At 36.5% G+C, this 13943-nt stretch overlaps 1 protein-coding gene across 4 annotated transcripts in view; it reads left to right on the forward strand.

Annotated features, from left to right (window-relative positions):
- Window positions 1-12457, forward strand: part of DGLUCY (D-glutamate cyclase) — a 47381-nt gene extending 34924 nt beyond the window's left edge. For all 4 annotated transcript variants that reach the window (XM_066188661.1, XM_066188659.1, XM_066188660.1 and 1 more), the window contains 4 exons: window positions 1475-1623; window positions 6448-6567; window positions 7360-7511; window positions 12067-12457. In XM_066188661.1, the coding sequence (XP_066044758.1) occupies window positions 1475-1623; window positions 6448-6567; window positions 7360-7511; window positions 12067-12210 (565 nt within the window). In that variant the 3' untranslated portion in view covers window positions 12211-12457. The remainder of the gene's footprint in view (window positions 1-1474; window positions 1624-6447; window positions 6568-7359; window positions 7512-12066) is intronic.
- Window positions 12458-13943: the final 1486 nt, after the last annotated feature.

A 13943-nucleotide genomic window follows, 5' to 3' on the forward strand; every position in this document is an offset into this window, starting at 1 on the left:
AACTTGGAAGCCAAACACTGTTATTGGAGCATACACAGAGTACATAATTTCACTTTATTCTGCAATTATGCGCTTATGGAGTGCAAAAAAGAAAGAATTCTTCATATATCAGTAGTTCTTTTCCTTCAAAAAATTTCCAGAAGATTTTCAGCTGTTATTCTGTAAATATATATATACACACACACAATATATTATTTTACAATTTTTAAATCAATGAGAAGATCAAAAAGTGTTATATCAAAGTCAGTGAAAGGGCTAAGAAAAGAGCTGGGGAAAGTGTGTGTTCTCAAGAGCTTAAACTCTAGTCTGGCAGCTAGGGAATCTGATCTGACTTAATAAAATGTCATGTGTTTGTAATGGTGTGATTAGGGTTAATGCACTGGGGAATTTGCTAAGTAGCTGTATGCTCATTTCATTACTTAGCATGCAACTTAAATTTCCTTGAAGTAGGCACACATTGCTCATTTTTATTGATCTTTCCTTGTAAAGCATTTTAATGTAGTTGCCCTCAGTTTGCATTCTTTAATAAAAAGGTCTCTCACCCTGGTACTTGTTTCATTAACTTATTGAATTCCCAATTCTTTCCACAGGTTAGTGTGTACTGTAATAATATTCATGATACTGTCTTCATTTTTTTTGTGTGTTGTTTTAAAAATGTCTTTTATCTATGCTTAATAAAAGTACAGGCAGATTCTATTTGAATTGGTCCCTTAGTCCCAAAAAGCTGAAGTAAGTATTTTTTTTACGTAGACAACTAACCTGCTAAAGGTCTCTGGAATCACTGTAGGTACCCACCCACAAGAACATTAAGTAATTCAGCAGAATTAGTAACCTCTTGACAGTAAAATCAGAGAAACAGAAGCAAAATAACTTAATTCTAACCTACAGTGGCAGAACTCAGTTCTATAGTTCTACTTCAAATGTAGGACAGCTGCAGTACATCTGTTTACTTTCATAAGCAGCAAAACAGCCATAGACTTACAAAATAAATCCCCCAAATCTAAAGACCCAAACCCAAACATTGCCTAACTAGAAACAGATGAATATTTGCCAAGCAATGTGCTTTAAGCAGAGAATGTATTTGCACTAACAAGGATTTCGATGATCGTTAATTTTCCACTTTTCTGTTTTCTTTGAATACACTTACGGGGACTAACATTTTACAAGATACTGTCTGCTTTAATGTGAAACAGAGCCAGGTCAGATGGCTGATCCAAAGGATTGCTGGCTAGGAGGATTGCAGGAACTTCTCCATTTCTTGGTAGCAAATGTGGTTTGGGGAAGCTGCACTAAAGCTATTAAAAAAACCCATAGACAGCTACATTCGGAAATAACAAAACAGTATCCAAGTTTTACCTTGAATCCCAAATGGTCAAAAAGTGGAACCAGGCACAAGCAACCAACAGAAGAATTTTTCATGTGAAAATCACAGCTTTGACTTCTCCCCTCTGTTTTATCACTCACCTCTAACCAGATTTGATCACCTGGTAGCAATAGAGCGTGCTGGGATGGCTGCTGATGGCAATTATTACAATGCCAGGAAAGTTAACATTAAACATCTTGTGGATCCCATAGATGAACTATTTTTAGCTGCACAAACCATTCCAGGAGTCACAACAACAGGTAAGTACGAGTTTGTGTGATACTCTCAGAAGCAAGAGAAGCACAAAGCAGGAGCTCTTATTGGTAGTGAAGGGGAGCAGGAAGCAGGTGCTTTCAGGCTACAGCTGTTTGTTGTGATTGGAAAAATTACAAGTTTCTGCTGAAGGATTCTCAGAGCCTAAAAAAGAAAAAAAAAAAAAAAAAAAGGAATTTTATTTCAAATTTATTTAAGGACAAAAAAGCAAAAAATGAAGCCCAGATGTATTACCTATACATAAGTCTATTTGCACACACTCTAAGTGGAGTTTTTGATAGTAACTTTATTCTGGGTTTTTTGTGTTGAAGGCAACATAGAACATAAATGGTTGTTGGATGGTAACATTGCTTATTAAAGTGTTGGTTTTATGATTGTTACACCTAAGCTAAAACAGCAGTCAGGACAGAATATTTGTTTATATTGTCTTTAGCAGTACATGCCTTTAAGCAGGGATTACATATTTGCAACTATTAAAATAGTGCCTTCTCCAACAAAATATGTGTGTGCAGTAAGAATCTTTAAAGGAATGCCTTGTCCTTCCCACCAAAACAACACTGACCTTTACTAATTTACCTCTAATGAGAACGCTTTTGTCAACATGCTGCTCCTCTCTTTAGGCAATAAACTTTTTGTTCTTGAAAACTTCTTTGTATCTGGTTTTGAAAAAATATGCCATAGACCATTGTATAATATCCTTGTACAATCAAATGCTTCCTCCTACCATGTGTGGCCCAAATGAGAGTTTTGGAGATGTATAATCTCTGTAAATACTAAAATTAAATTAGAAATAAGTACCCATGCCAGACTGATTTCTGTCACATCAGAATACGTCTGCTGATTTAGCTTTTTTTCTTCTGATAGTGCTGTGAACTCACTCCTAAATATTACCAGAAGCATGGGAACTTTGGCTTCTCAGTTTTGTTGTATTTCAAATGTTTCCACAGAATTTAGAGAGCTTCTGCAGAGATAATGCATAGTCTGATTTCACTGTATTGGTGTCATTTAAAAGCTGTGTAGCAGAGGACCTCACTGATTTTATTTTTCCTATTGTAAAATTTGCAATACTTTAGATTTAATTTGTTTTTTTTCCTATTCATAAGATGTAGCTTCCAATATTCAAAAGAAAGCACTCTAGATGGCACGGTCTTGGCAATCTCAACAGAGGACAAAGATTGACTGAACAAGTACAGGAAAAGCTCTGTTTTGTAAAGATGTCTAGCAAAATGCCTCAGAACTTTATCTGCTGCTGTTAGTTTCAACTCCTGTCCCTGATTTTAGGTTGTTGATACAAGAATTTGATCTCTCCAGCTGCTTACATAACATCACAACCTGATTCCTTTTTTAAAAATACTGTAATCTCTTCAAATATCTCCCACAGCAGCTCAAAGTATATTATTCATTTGCTGGAGTTGGGAATGTTCTGCCAGCTTAAAATTTGAATCTATTCAGCAGAATGTTGTTTGTTTCAAACATTCTCTGGATATTCAAATACACTATGAAATGTCATTAATAAAAAATACCACAGGCTTGTGAAAAAGAAGAAAAGCAGTTATTCAGATTCACTATGTCCCAGTGCTGTGAACTTTCTCTAAAGAGATTTCTGTATAGAAAATGGTTTGACAAGTCAGAGGCTTGGAAGGACAATGAAGGGATCTGCTCTGATCTCCCATGGCATTTGTGTACCTGGATATTCTGCTCTGGAGAGCTGAGTATCTACAGGAAAACAATGTAATGGTTTCACACATTGTCTGTTACCTAGTTAACATTTCTTGTCTTGCTTATCACACTAATTTTTGGTGCCTATTATTTTAATTGGGTATTAATTTCTTGGGTTGGATGTTGGGTTTTTCAATGTGTTTCTTCAAAGTCTAGTTTAACTTAGCCACTGTGGCCTTCGTGTTTTGTCTCCCATTACTGCTAACAATGTGTTGCTACTGATGAGGATAAATTTTTTTCTGGTGGGGCTGTCTTCAGCTTTCTTTATGGTCAGTAGGAATTTGGAGGCATATGACTAGTTCCAAAATAAATGCAAATATTGTACAGAATTAGGGTGGAGTACTTGAATAACCTCATAGGCTAGAATACCAGAAAGATCAAGTTTTCAGCCTACAGAGGTTCTTTATATAGTGTGCTCCATGGCAAAAAACACTGTGTCAGTAGGTGGAGAGGGGAAATGTTAGAACATTTGTTACATGGTGATTAATTGCTGTCAAGTGTTGCATTTAAAACAAGACCTGTATTTTTTAAAAAAATCTGATCTGGTAGTTTGACCATAGACAAAGCATGAGCAATGCCTACAATTGTATGGGTACTGACATCCTAAAAACTCAGGGAGTGAGGAGCCTTGAGGAATTTACAGAGTTAGAAGACATGAAAGGCTGACTTTGGAAGGGACTCATTTTCCACATAAGACTGAAATAAAAGATTAAGAGACGTTACTGGAACCACATATTATTTTTTTCAGCTGTCATACAATTGACATAGCTATATGCTATTTATGTGGGAGCTAATTAAAAGCTTTCCAAAGTACTGCATGAAAAAATGGGGTCATACATTTTCCTTTCATACAGAAGGTTTTTAGCACAGAAGACTGACGTCTCCTGCATATTTCATGAATGTAGTTTCAGAAAACAATGTAGTCAGTGGGAACTTGCATGGAAGATCCAGCAGAACTATTTTTCCTTTGCCTGGAAAGAAATTGGGCCTTTAGAAGAGGATTCATCTTGCCTATTTTCAGACATCTATATTTGAGATGTCTGCCTTGGGGTGAGATGAACTGAATGTGTGAAGGGAGTGTTTCTTTCTTTAAAAGCAGTGTAGCTGACTGGCTCATGTGTGGATGGCTGTGTTTGCACAGGTGAATTTCACTCTGGAGATCTACAGTAAAATACAGTTCTCTGGCAATGTGTGAAGGAAGAAGAAAACGGATGGGACAGGAGACTTCAGTGGGGTGTTCTTTTCCTCCCAGTGTCACACAAATGGGATCCATCCACAGCAATAGATCTACTAATTGTGCAGCCATCCTGGTGACAGGACTCCTGCAAGGACAGGAAAGCAAAGCAGGACTGATGGAAAAAGCCCTGAGCAATTGATATATTTCAGTTAAAGAAAGTGTTGGTTATCTTCATGGGACAAGGATTAATCTTAGCCTTTTTAAAGAATATTAAGAACAAAAAATTTAATTTTGAGTATAAGAAAAATCAGAACATTGTGTTTGATTCTTACAAAGCAGTAGAACTACCATATTTATATATGGGGATAGAAGCACCAGGATTATATCTGTTTGAAATACCTGTTTGAAAAGTACAACCAATGAAGAGATTTTTGAAAGCACCATTACCTCCCAATGGTGAAATAAATGGGAGCAGATTATTAAAGCAGATAAAAAAGAGTTGCTGTTCCATGGCAAATCCTTTTATGTAAGCTATGTGTCACTCAGTTATGCCCCACTTGTCTGGATAGACTTAAGGAATCAAATAAAAAATTGCTGCTGAGAAATAACTTTCCATTTCACTTAAAGAAGAAATTTGCTACAGACACATGAGATATTTATGCAGTTACTAAAAGTGTTAAATTTACCAGTCTTCAGGGTTTGAAGTGTAAATTATAAATATTGTAATTTTTTTCTGTAACACATGCTATGCATTAGAGAACAGCCACATTTCAAATTCAAATCTGATACATCGCAGTGAGAACTTGGAGCTCTTCACTGTTCTGTTTCACAGACATGGTCTAGGATTTTTCTGTAAAATCTTCAAATTGGAGAAGTGCCATTCAGACTGACAGGTGAAGCAGAAATTTTAATTTCCAACTAAATAGTAAGAATAATAATTTATTAATAATTATAAATAATAAATAATTTGAATATGTTTTAATATATTGATAAGAGATTAGAGGTACTATCCAGCTTCTATATAAACTGCTACTGTTAGTTTATATATTACCCTCGTCTCCAGAAATTTAAATGGCATCTGACAACCTTATGTCCCAAATATCGGGTTGCCTAGAATTTTCCTGAAATTGCATAGATTTCACTAAGATCACTAAGACAAATACACAATATTTCTATTTGTGTGGCAAAAATCAAGGTCCCACATCCAGTATATAAGAAAATTTTTTAAAAAATAAAGACTAGCTATTTTTTTGGTAAGTGACTATGGAAAATGAAAACAGTAATAGTATACAGGGCTGGGCTCTTGGTGTACTGTGGCACGTTAGTGGTCTGTATCAAACAGATGGGCAGTGCAGTTAGGCCTGCTTCTGCCCAAATCCTTATGGATATTTTTGCTTGTCTTTCTGCAATAATTGTTATTTCTATTCTGTTTTTTTAATTAAAGCTTGTAACAAGCCAAAGTTTTATGCTTGCTTTATCATAAAAATATCATGTTGGCTGATTTCTCAGATTGATTTGGGTTTAATTTTCTATCTTCTTTATTTATGCTGATGTACTTGTGATAACACATTATATATAACACTCATGTAAGGCCTTCCATAAGCAAAGTTTACTGTCTTGATTCTGTCTGCAGTTCACAACCACTTGATAATTTTGATTTCTTTTGCATACACGCAATGTACAGTGTACATTGCATGTATAAACTTAGAGGTTGGCATGAAATAGATGATGCTTTCAGCTATTTCATTCACAGTCTTCTGTTTTTAGGTGCTGTGGATGAAAAAGGATAAACCATCTCATATGGAGCTATGAACTGTCACATATGAACTGTGGGGAAGAAACTGGATGTTTTCTAACGGGATTGTCAGTTATATGCTGTATTCATACTAATTTTGTCTTTTTCCCTTTTATAAAGGTGTTGGAGATGGAGGAAATGAATTAGGAATGGGCAAAGTAAAAGATGCTGTAAAGAAGCACATAAAAAATGGAGATGTTATAGCTTGTGATGTTGAAGCTGATTTTACTGTTGTAGCTGGTAAGGGATTTTTGGTGGGGTGGGAGAGTAACTGATGTTTGAGAATAGAACTGACAAGGAAACATTTGTCTTTCCAAGTAATTTTTATTGGACCTTTCCAAGTCATCCTCAGCAAACTGATCTATCTCTGTATTATGTACATTTTCTGAAGAGTTAAGTGCCTGTTGCTTCAGAAGAACTAACTGAAAATTGAGAATGTTCCATGAACAAAGTGCACTCAAGTGGAAATAGTTGGGCAAATCCTGAGTATTCTTGAAAAATCACACATTATATAAAATCACAGAACCGTAGAATCCTAGAATGGTTTGGGTTGGAAGGGACCATGAAGATCATCTAGTTGCTCCTCCCCCTGCCACAAGCAGGAAACCTTTCACTAGATCAGGTTACTCAATAACAAATATTAATAAGGAAGACTGCAGAAGTGATCTGTGTGCGAATTGAAATGTCTGTGCACATACAAATTTTCAGTATAATTGATAAACTTCTGTTTAGAGTATGCACCTATCAGGCATAAATTAGTCATATTGCCCCTTTAAAAAGGGAGAAGTTATTTCAATAATCACTCAAAGACAAATGTATGTTCTTGATGTTCAACAAAAGTTGAATGTTATAGTTAAAGTTCTCTTTCACACCAGCATGAAATAAAATTCACAGTGAGACAGAGATGTTCAGCAAGGACCAACCTGTGAACTGGATGGTCTGTATTGTTCTTGGGCTCGGGTTTCTCCGTTCCTAATGCGGGTATCTGTGACACACTCTGGACACTCTGCAGCCAATTTGTGTTCTTTGCAGGGGTCTCTAACTGGGGCGGCTACGCCATTGCCTGCGCCCTGCATGTGCTGCGCTGCTGTGAGCTCCACGACCGCTACCTGCGCAGAGCCGTCGGCTTCCCCCGCGCACCCAGCAAGAGCCTCTGGCTGCCGGCGCTGCCGTCCGTCACCAAGGTAAGTCCTGTGCCCCACGGCTCGGGACTTGCTCGTGACAGGGAGGTGGAAGCGGCCCCCAGCTGCTCAGTCCTGCCTGGTCCCATTCAATACCTCACCTTCATAAGGTCTTTGGGGTCTTCTGGGGATTCCTTGTGAAGGAGCAGCCACACTGTCCTTAGACTGCTTTCCACCAAGGATTCAAGACAGATCGCAAATAGAAATACTCCAATATGAATGTATTCGTGTCTTGTAGCTTCAAGCAGAAGATAGTGCTACGATTTTATGGGCAATGCAAGAAATCCTTGTATTGAGATGCAGTGATTAAAATTCCCTGTTTGCTTCCTTAGCATCATTCATGATTTTATAACCCTCTGTTGTAGTGTCCTTTAGATGTCTGCTTCCAAAATCAAAACTCACAGTTCTTATGCATTAGCCACTCCATACTTCTGATCTTTGTACTTACTACTGATTTTCCACCTCTTCTAGTTTGCTGGAACATTTCTACAATTAATTTGTGATGTTTCTAAATTAAAGTTGGAGAAAAACTTGTACATGAATATTTTTAAATGTGTTTTGACTAATGCAGCTCTTACAGTACAGTGTGATATTCTGGGAATGCAAAGGTTTCAGACTGAGAAGAAGTAAAATAACAGAGAGGGGTGAGAAATGACTCTGATCTGTGCTCATCCTGCTAAGCACGTGCCTCTAATTTTAACTTGGCTGTGGTTAAAAAAAATTTTATCTGTCTATACACACACACACACACTCTCTTAATGACTATATCAGGTTTGTTCCACAACTTTGCAATAAACTAGAAACTTCAAAATTCATTTTTGTTAGCAGAGTACCTCTACAGAGATTTGGACAAACTCATTAAGTGTGTGACCTCCAAGAATGCTAAGAAAAATGCAATCCATCTACCATAGCTACTACCCAAAACAAAGAAGTTTTTCTCCTGAGATGACAGGACATTCATTTCAGGATATGAAATTCCAAAAAATCACCTTTCAAGTATTTCAGAGTAGATCTCACTATTTCTTTTTTTTTTTTTTTTTAATTCTTGCTATCTTAATTTTTCATCTAAAGGTCATAAAACTGAAACTGATCCCAAAACTTGGCATAGCCATATAGCTTAACAAAGCTTATATAGCCCTTTTCAGCACAGTCTTTTTGTAAAATAGATTAATTACTTTTCAGTTTCCAATATTTTTTCCAGTTGCATCTACTGGTTTTTGACCTTTAAATTAATGCATCCTAAAATGACAATGATCAAAATTCCTGGTAATTAGATACTGTAATTAAATATTATATTGTGTACAGGAAAACCTTTTTGTTTTTGTTTTACTAAGCTATACAGCTGGGAATATTAATGATCCAATAATGGGCTACTGAAAGTGCAATACTAAAATCTGTTGAGATAAAATTAATGGAAACAGTTTTGTGGAGGAGAGAAAATGACAAAATGTCTGACAAGAAAATATGATATTTTTAATTATAAATCACACAACAATGAACAGTGCAGAAGATTGAATACATTAGTATTCACATGCTCCATTAGTATAAAAAAATCAGACCATTTATGTTTACATGGCTACTTTCTGCAAAATTCAGCTTCATTTAATGCTGTAATAATTACCCTAGTGAGATAAAGGGCAGCATGACACAGATCCATCTCAGTGTTTACATTTGTGATTGTAATTGGAAAGAGGACATTTGAAGGCGTCCCTCAGCACCAGACAGCTTTCTTATAATGTGCTTTATTTTTCCTCAAAAAATGGCACTTCCATGAATGCTGTAGATCATAATTACTAAGTGAAGACTTACCCTGAAACACCAACATTATTTCCCTGCAGGCTGGTGTTGGAGCAGTGTCAGGATTGCCCTGCCAAACCCCAGAACTGCAGAGCTCTCCTTTCCCACTGAACAGCAAACTGAGATTGCTCTGAGTTCATGGATGAGCCTTTACACACATCTTAGTGAGAGATGCTGCAAAGCATTTGTTCCGTGGTGACAGCTGCAGGAACAGGAAACAACTGGACCTACAAGCTTTGCTTACCTTTACCTCTGCTTACCTAATGATTTGATTATGGTACTGCCTTGTTTTTCAGATGCTCATAGTAGTTTTACACCAAAGTGACTGTAATGAAATTAATTCATTCATACATATCCAAATGTAGCTAATGCAGTCAACTCTGCATTTCATTGCATCTCACAAACAGGTTTGATATATCAAGCATTTGTTCTTTTACTGAACATATTGAACTTCTTTATTAATAGCAACGTATTAACTGTATAGTATTTTTTAATTATGACCCATAAGAATATGAATTATAAAGATATAAAGGTGTGACATATTTTACTGTGCTTTATTAGCTTTGTCACTCATAAGGAAGTTTTCCCCCTTGAATAAAGCACAAACTAATGAGATATTTTTCTATTAATTTGATTGGTTTTTTTGTTACTGCACTCCCAATGTAATTATTTACTAAAGAGAGAACTGTGGTCAAATTGCAGCACTGTACAGCTGAGGAAGCATGCTATACATTGCATTTGCGTATTACAAATGGAATCAGTAGCATTTGATGACTGGCGTCGTTTATCAGGCATAGTTATGTAGGATTAAGCAAGCAAACTTTTTAACCTCATGTAAGCAGATCAGAGAGCTCTAATATGTAAGTATGTAGCACAAACTATTCATATTAGAGAATACATTTTGTGTATCCAATTTAGGTGTCTCTTTTGTGACAGGAGAGATTTGCTTTGCCTTTTTGCATTTAAATACATTCAATGCAAACAGAAACCTCTCTTGTACAGAAAGATCAGTTGTATATGTATTTGCATTCATGTATATGATAAGTCATATGAAATAAACTGTGTATTTATAATTTTATAAATTATAAAGTAGCGAATTTTATGCTACTAATGTAGCCAGACAATTTCCTTAAATAGCTGTGTCACTGCTGACACCATGTAACTATGCATAGTTTTTCCTTTAGTAGAAAACCAGAGCCTCATTTCATTTTGTTGCAGGTAAGAATTAGGATGTTTTACCAGGAAATAAAAGACAGATCTTTAGAAAGTGCATTCAGAAAGCTGGTTACAAAATTAAACTGAATTGATCATGCAGGGCATGCTTTGCTTCATTCAGAAATAATTATATTTTGGCCATGTACTCTATTAGGTAAAATGCAACCATATTGTGTCTCAATTCAGATCTACAGCTAATGTATTCTTTGTGGTTAAGAAGTGTTCCTAGAAAAAGTCCTAAGATTTGATAAGAGAAAATTAGATATTTTAACGTTATAATTTCTTTTGGTCATTCATTTGTGCCCAGGAGATAAAGAACTTTGCTAGAAGTTATTGTGTGGTAATATCAAACAAGAAGTGTTAAAACCTAGAGAAGTCTTTATCAAGGACACTGGTAGGATTGTCGAAGTAGCAGCTTCCATTGAAATGGAAATGGCACAGTAGACAAGGACCAGAAAGGGCATTCCTAGTAAAGAAAGGGAGGAAAAGATAGGTGAGTGTTTCGAGGTCTTATATAACCTATCAGAGGGTTGGCATAGGGGAGGCTAAAAAGTGACTAGGTTTTTAGTTTTCTTAGATTTTTATTAACAGAATTCAAGGAATAAATTCTCACTATAGTAAATGCTAAAAAATAGGAAGTTTTACTATGTACATTTCATGACAAATGAAAAGCAGAGCAGTTTGTGCCAGACATACATCCACTTGAAACCAGATCTTGAAATTTCACTGTTCCCTGTGGTTTTATTCAGAGCTCATTTTATCCCATCTTTTCATCCCACAATGCTAACTGACCCATAGCTCACGAAAATGGATTTTGTTCCCTCTGTGTACTTTTACAGCTCAACTTGGAACATGCTTTGTTATCTGCTTATATTAGCTAAGCAAGAAAATAACTGTAGTTCTAAACAAAGCATATGCTAGTTCAGAGCATGCCAAGGAAGCACAATTTCCAAGGTTGTTTTTTCCCCACTCCTTCCCTAAGCAACCAGAATTCTCATAAAATCAATAATGAAAAGAGAAGAGAGGGCCAAAGGTACAGAGAGATCAGAGAAGCTGCAGGAAAGGAGAGTGAGTATGAAGCCCATCCAGGTGTTCTCTGTAACCTTTTTTCCTGGTGCATCCTCTTTCCCTTCTGTTCTTTCTCTATTAAAAAGGCAGCTGCAGACAGCTGCCTTGCTGGGTAAACCACAGATGGATTTTTGAGATACTTTGGGTGGAGGTTCCTCTGATTCTGATTTGTGCAATATATGAACTTGAAACCAGGCAAAAAATTATGTTTCTGAATCAACGCTAATGTTCTGTTTGAGGCAGTGTGGAGAAAAATAATATTCAGTGATTAAATAGCAGTCAAGATTTTAAACCATCTGACACACCCTGAGCTCCCGATGCTAAACATATTCTTTGGGACAAGATAGTACTTGCAAGTCAATGGCAAAATAAATATGGAGGATAGGGTCAGTCTCTCCCAGAATTCACATAAAGATCTTGATGACTGCTCTTGTCTGATTCAGAATTTTAATTATACTCTGTTTCTTTCTTTTTCAAGGAAGAAAAGCTGCTGAAAGCACTTGTGCAGCTTGGGGTCCGCAGTGGCAAAACTGCCAGTCTAGAGATGGAAGTGGATGGGCTGCCCTTCTACAACACCCATTCACTCATGATTGAAAAGCTGCTGCGGGAAGCACTGCAGTGACTGCCCCTAATGATTTCTGCATCAAGAGTTGCTCCCATGTAATTTCCTTATTCTTGAGGCGCTCACAAGGTGTAAAAGATCAGAAAAAGATGACTTTTCATCTCTGCTGTCTTGACCACACGCAGCCTTTCATTGTTATTCTTACAGTATCTCTGTGAAACAAGAAGAGGATATCATCCACTTGGTCTGCCTTTCTTTTCTGTAATTTTATAATGGAAAATGAATATTAAATGATATTATATAAGAAGTGGTGATCTGGCTTTTACAAAGAAAGCATGAAATTACAATGAAATATCATTGCACTGCTGTTCTTGTTCTACTAACCTCATAACTGCAACAGGAAGTAACTCCCATAGCAACTTCGATATAAAAATACTTGTGGTGAGGAAAAGAGCTACAGTAGAGAGGGAAGATTCAAAGCAAAACTGCAGTGTTACAGTAGAGAGAGCTCCCTTGCACACTTCCTGTAGCCCCTCTAACAATGCGTTCTGATGGTGGGGGATAGTTTACAAAGTGTGAGGAGATAAGGGGAAAATTTTAACTGAGCTAATGAAAGTAAAGGCAGCATTGCAGATTTTCTGTGTAAAGGGTCAGCTGTGCCATTAACCCCTGTCATACTAGTACTTTGCCACTTATATATTTTGCCACTTTTTGGGTAATAGAGAAAAGTTGTAGACATTTCAGAGTATCCTGTTGTTACAAAAAACCCCCTAACTGAATACAAAAATAATTAAAATTAATTATTAGAAATTAAAGTTTGATTAGAAATGAATAAACATTTGCATTCAGTATGAAATAACATTATGTAAATAAACTTTTACATGAATTCCTGTTGTAGAAATTCAGCTCCTGACAAGACCAAATGAAGTAACATTAAATTCTATCCCACAGGATTACTAACACTGAAGCAGTGCACAACAAATGGTTGTGAACTGTGCCCAGCTTTTGTCATTTAAAGAGGTGATTTTACCTTAACTCCAGGTGAGTGTCAGGACTGAAGTTCTTCTGGCTGTGAGCCCTCGTAGCAGAGAGGAGGGTACATCTGACACCACCTCTAGAGCACTGGTGCTTCACCTGTCATAAAATGGAAGTTGCTCTTAGTTCTTCCAGCAGTGAGCAACACTTTATGTCTCTTTTCCTTCCTGGCAGGTGAGTTTTATTTTCCTTCTTCGATGTGAGACAAACAACTTTTTCAGAATGAGAAAAATAATTTCATACCACAAACGCCAGCATATGTTGAACATGGATCACTTGAAGTCCCTGAGGATACAGAGCCTGTAAAGACGTACAATAGTTAAACACATGACAGAAAGAAATAAAAATGCCAGTCTTCTGCTAGACATTCAGGTTCACCAAAGATCCCCATTTTTATTTTCTAGATCAGTCTTTTTTTTAGGTTTTATCTAAAACCTTCTCAAAGGATGTTCCAGAAAAGTAACTTGGAAGTTTCACAATTAGAAAATATCTCCTTTAGAAGTCCCCAAACTCTCCAAACTATAAGTATTAAGTAAAATATTCCATATGAATGCTTCAACTTTTTGCCAAAGCCAGTAACCCCACAGGATGGCATATGTTCACTGCTGCATAGAACTCACAGAATGAAATTGGCATCATTTTAAAAGAAGCAGCTGATTTTATTCTCTCTGTGCTACTGACATATTGCACTAACAGGTGCAATGCATATTTCCAAGCACTAACTTTCCTCAAAAAAAATTCATTTAGTAAGCTTTTGC

This window comes from Chamaea fasciata, unplaced genomic scaffold (assembly GCF_029207755.1).
Source record: "Chamaea fasciata isolate MVZ Bird 193981 ecotype frontalis unplaced genomic scaffold, bChaFas1.0.hap1 SCAF_7, whole genome shotgun sequence".
NCBI classification, from domain to species: domain Eukaryota; kingdom Metazoa; phylum Chordata; class Aves; order Passeriformes; family Sylviidae; genus Chamaea; species Chamaea fasciata.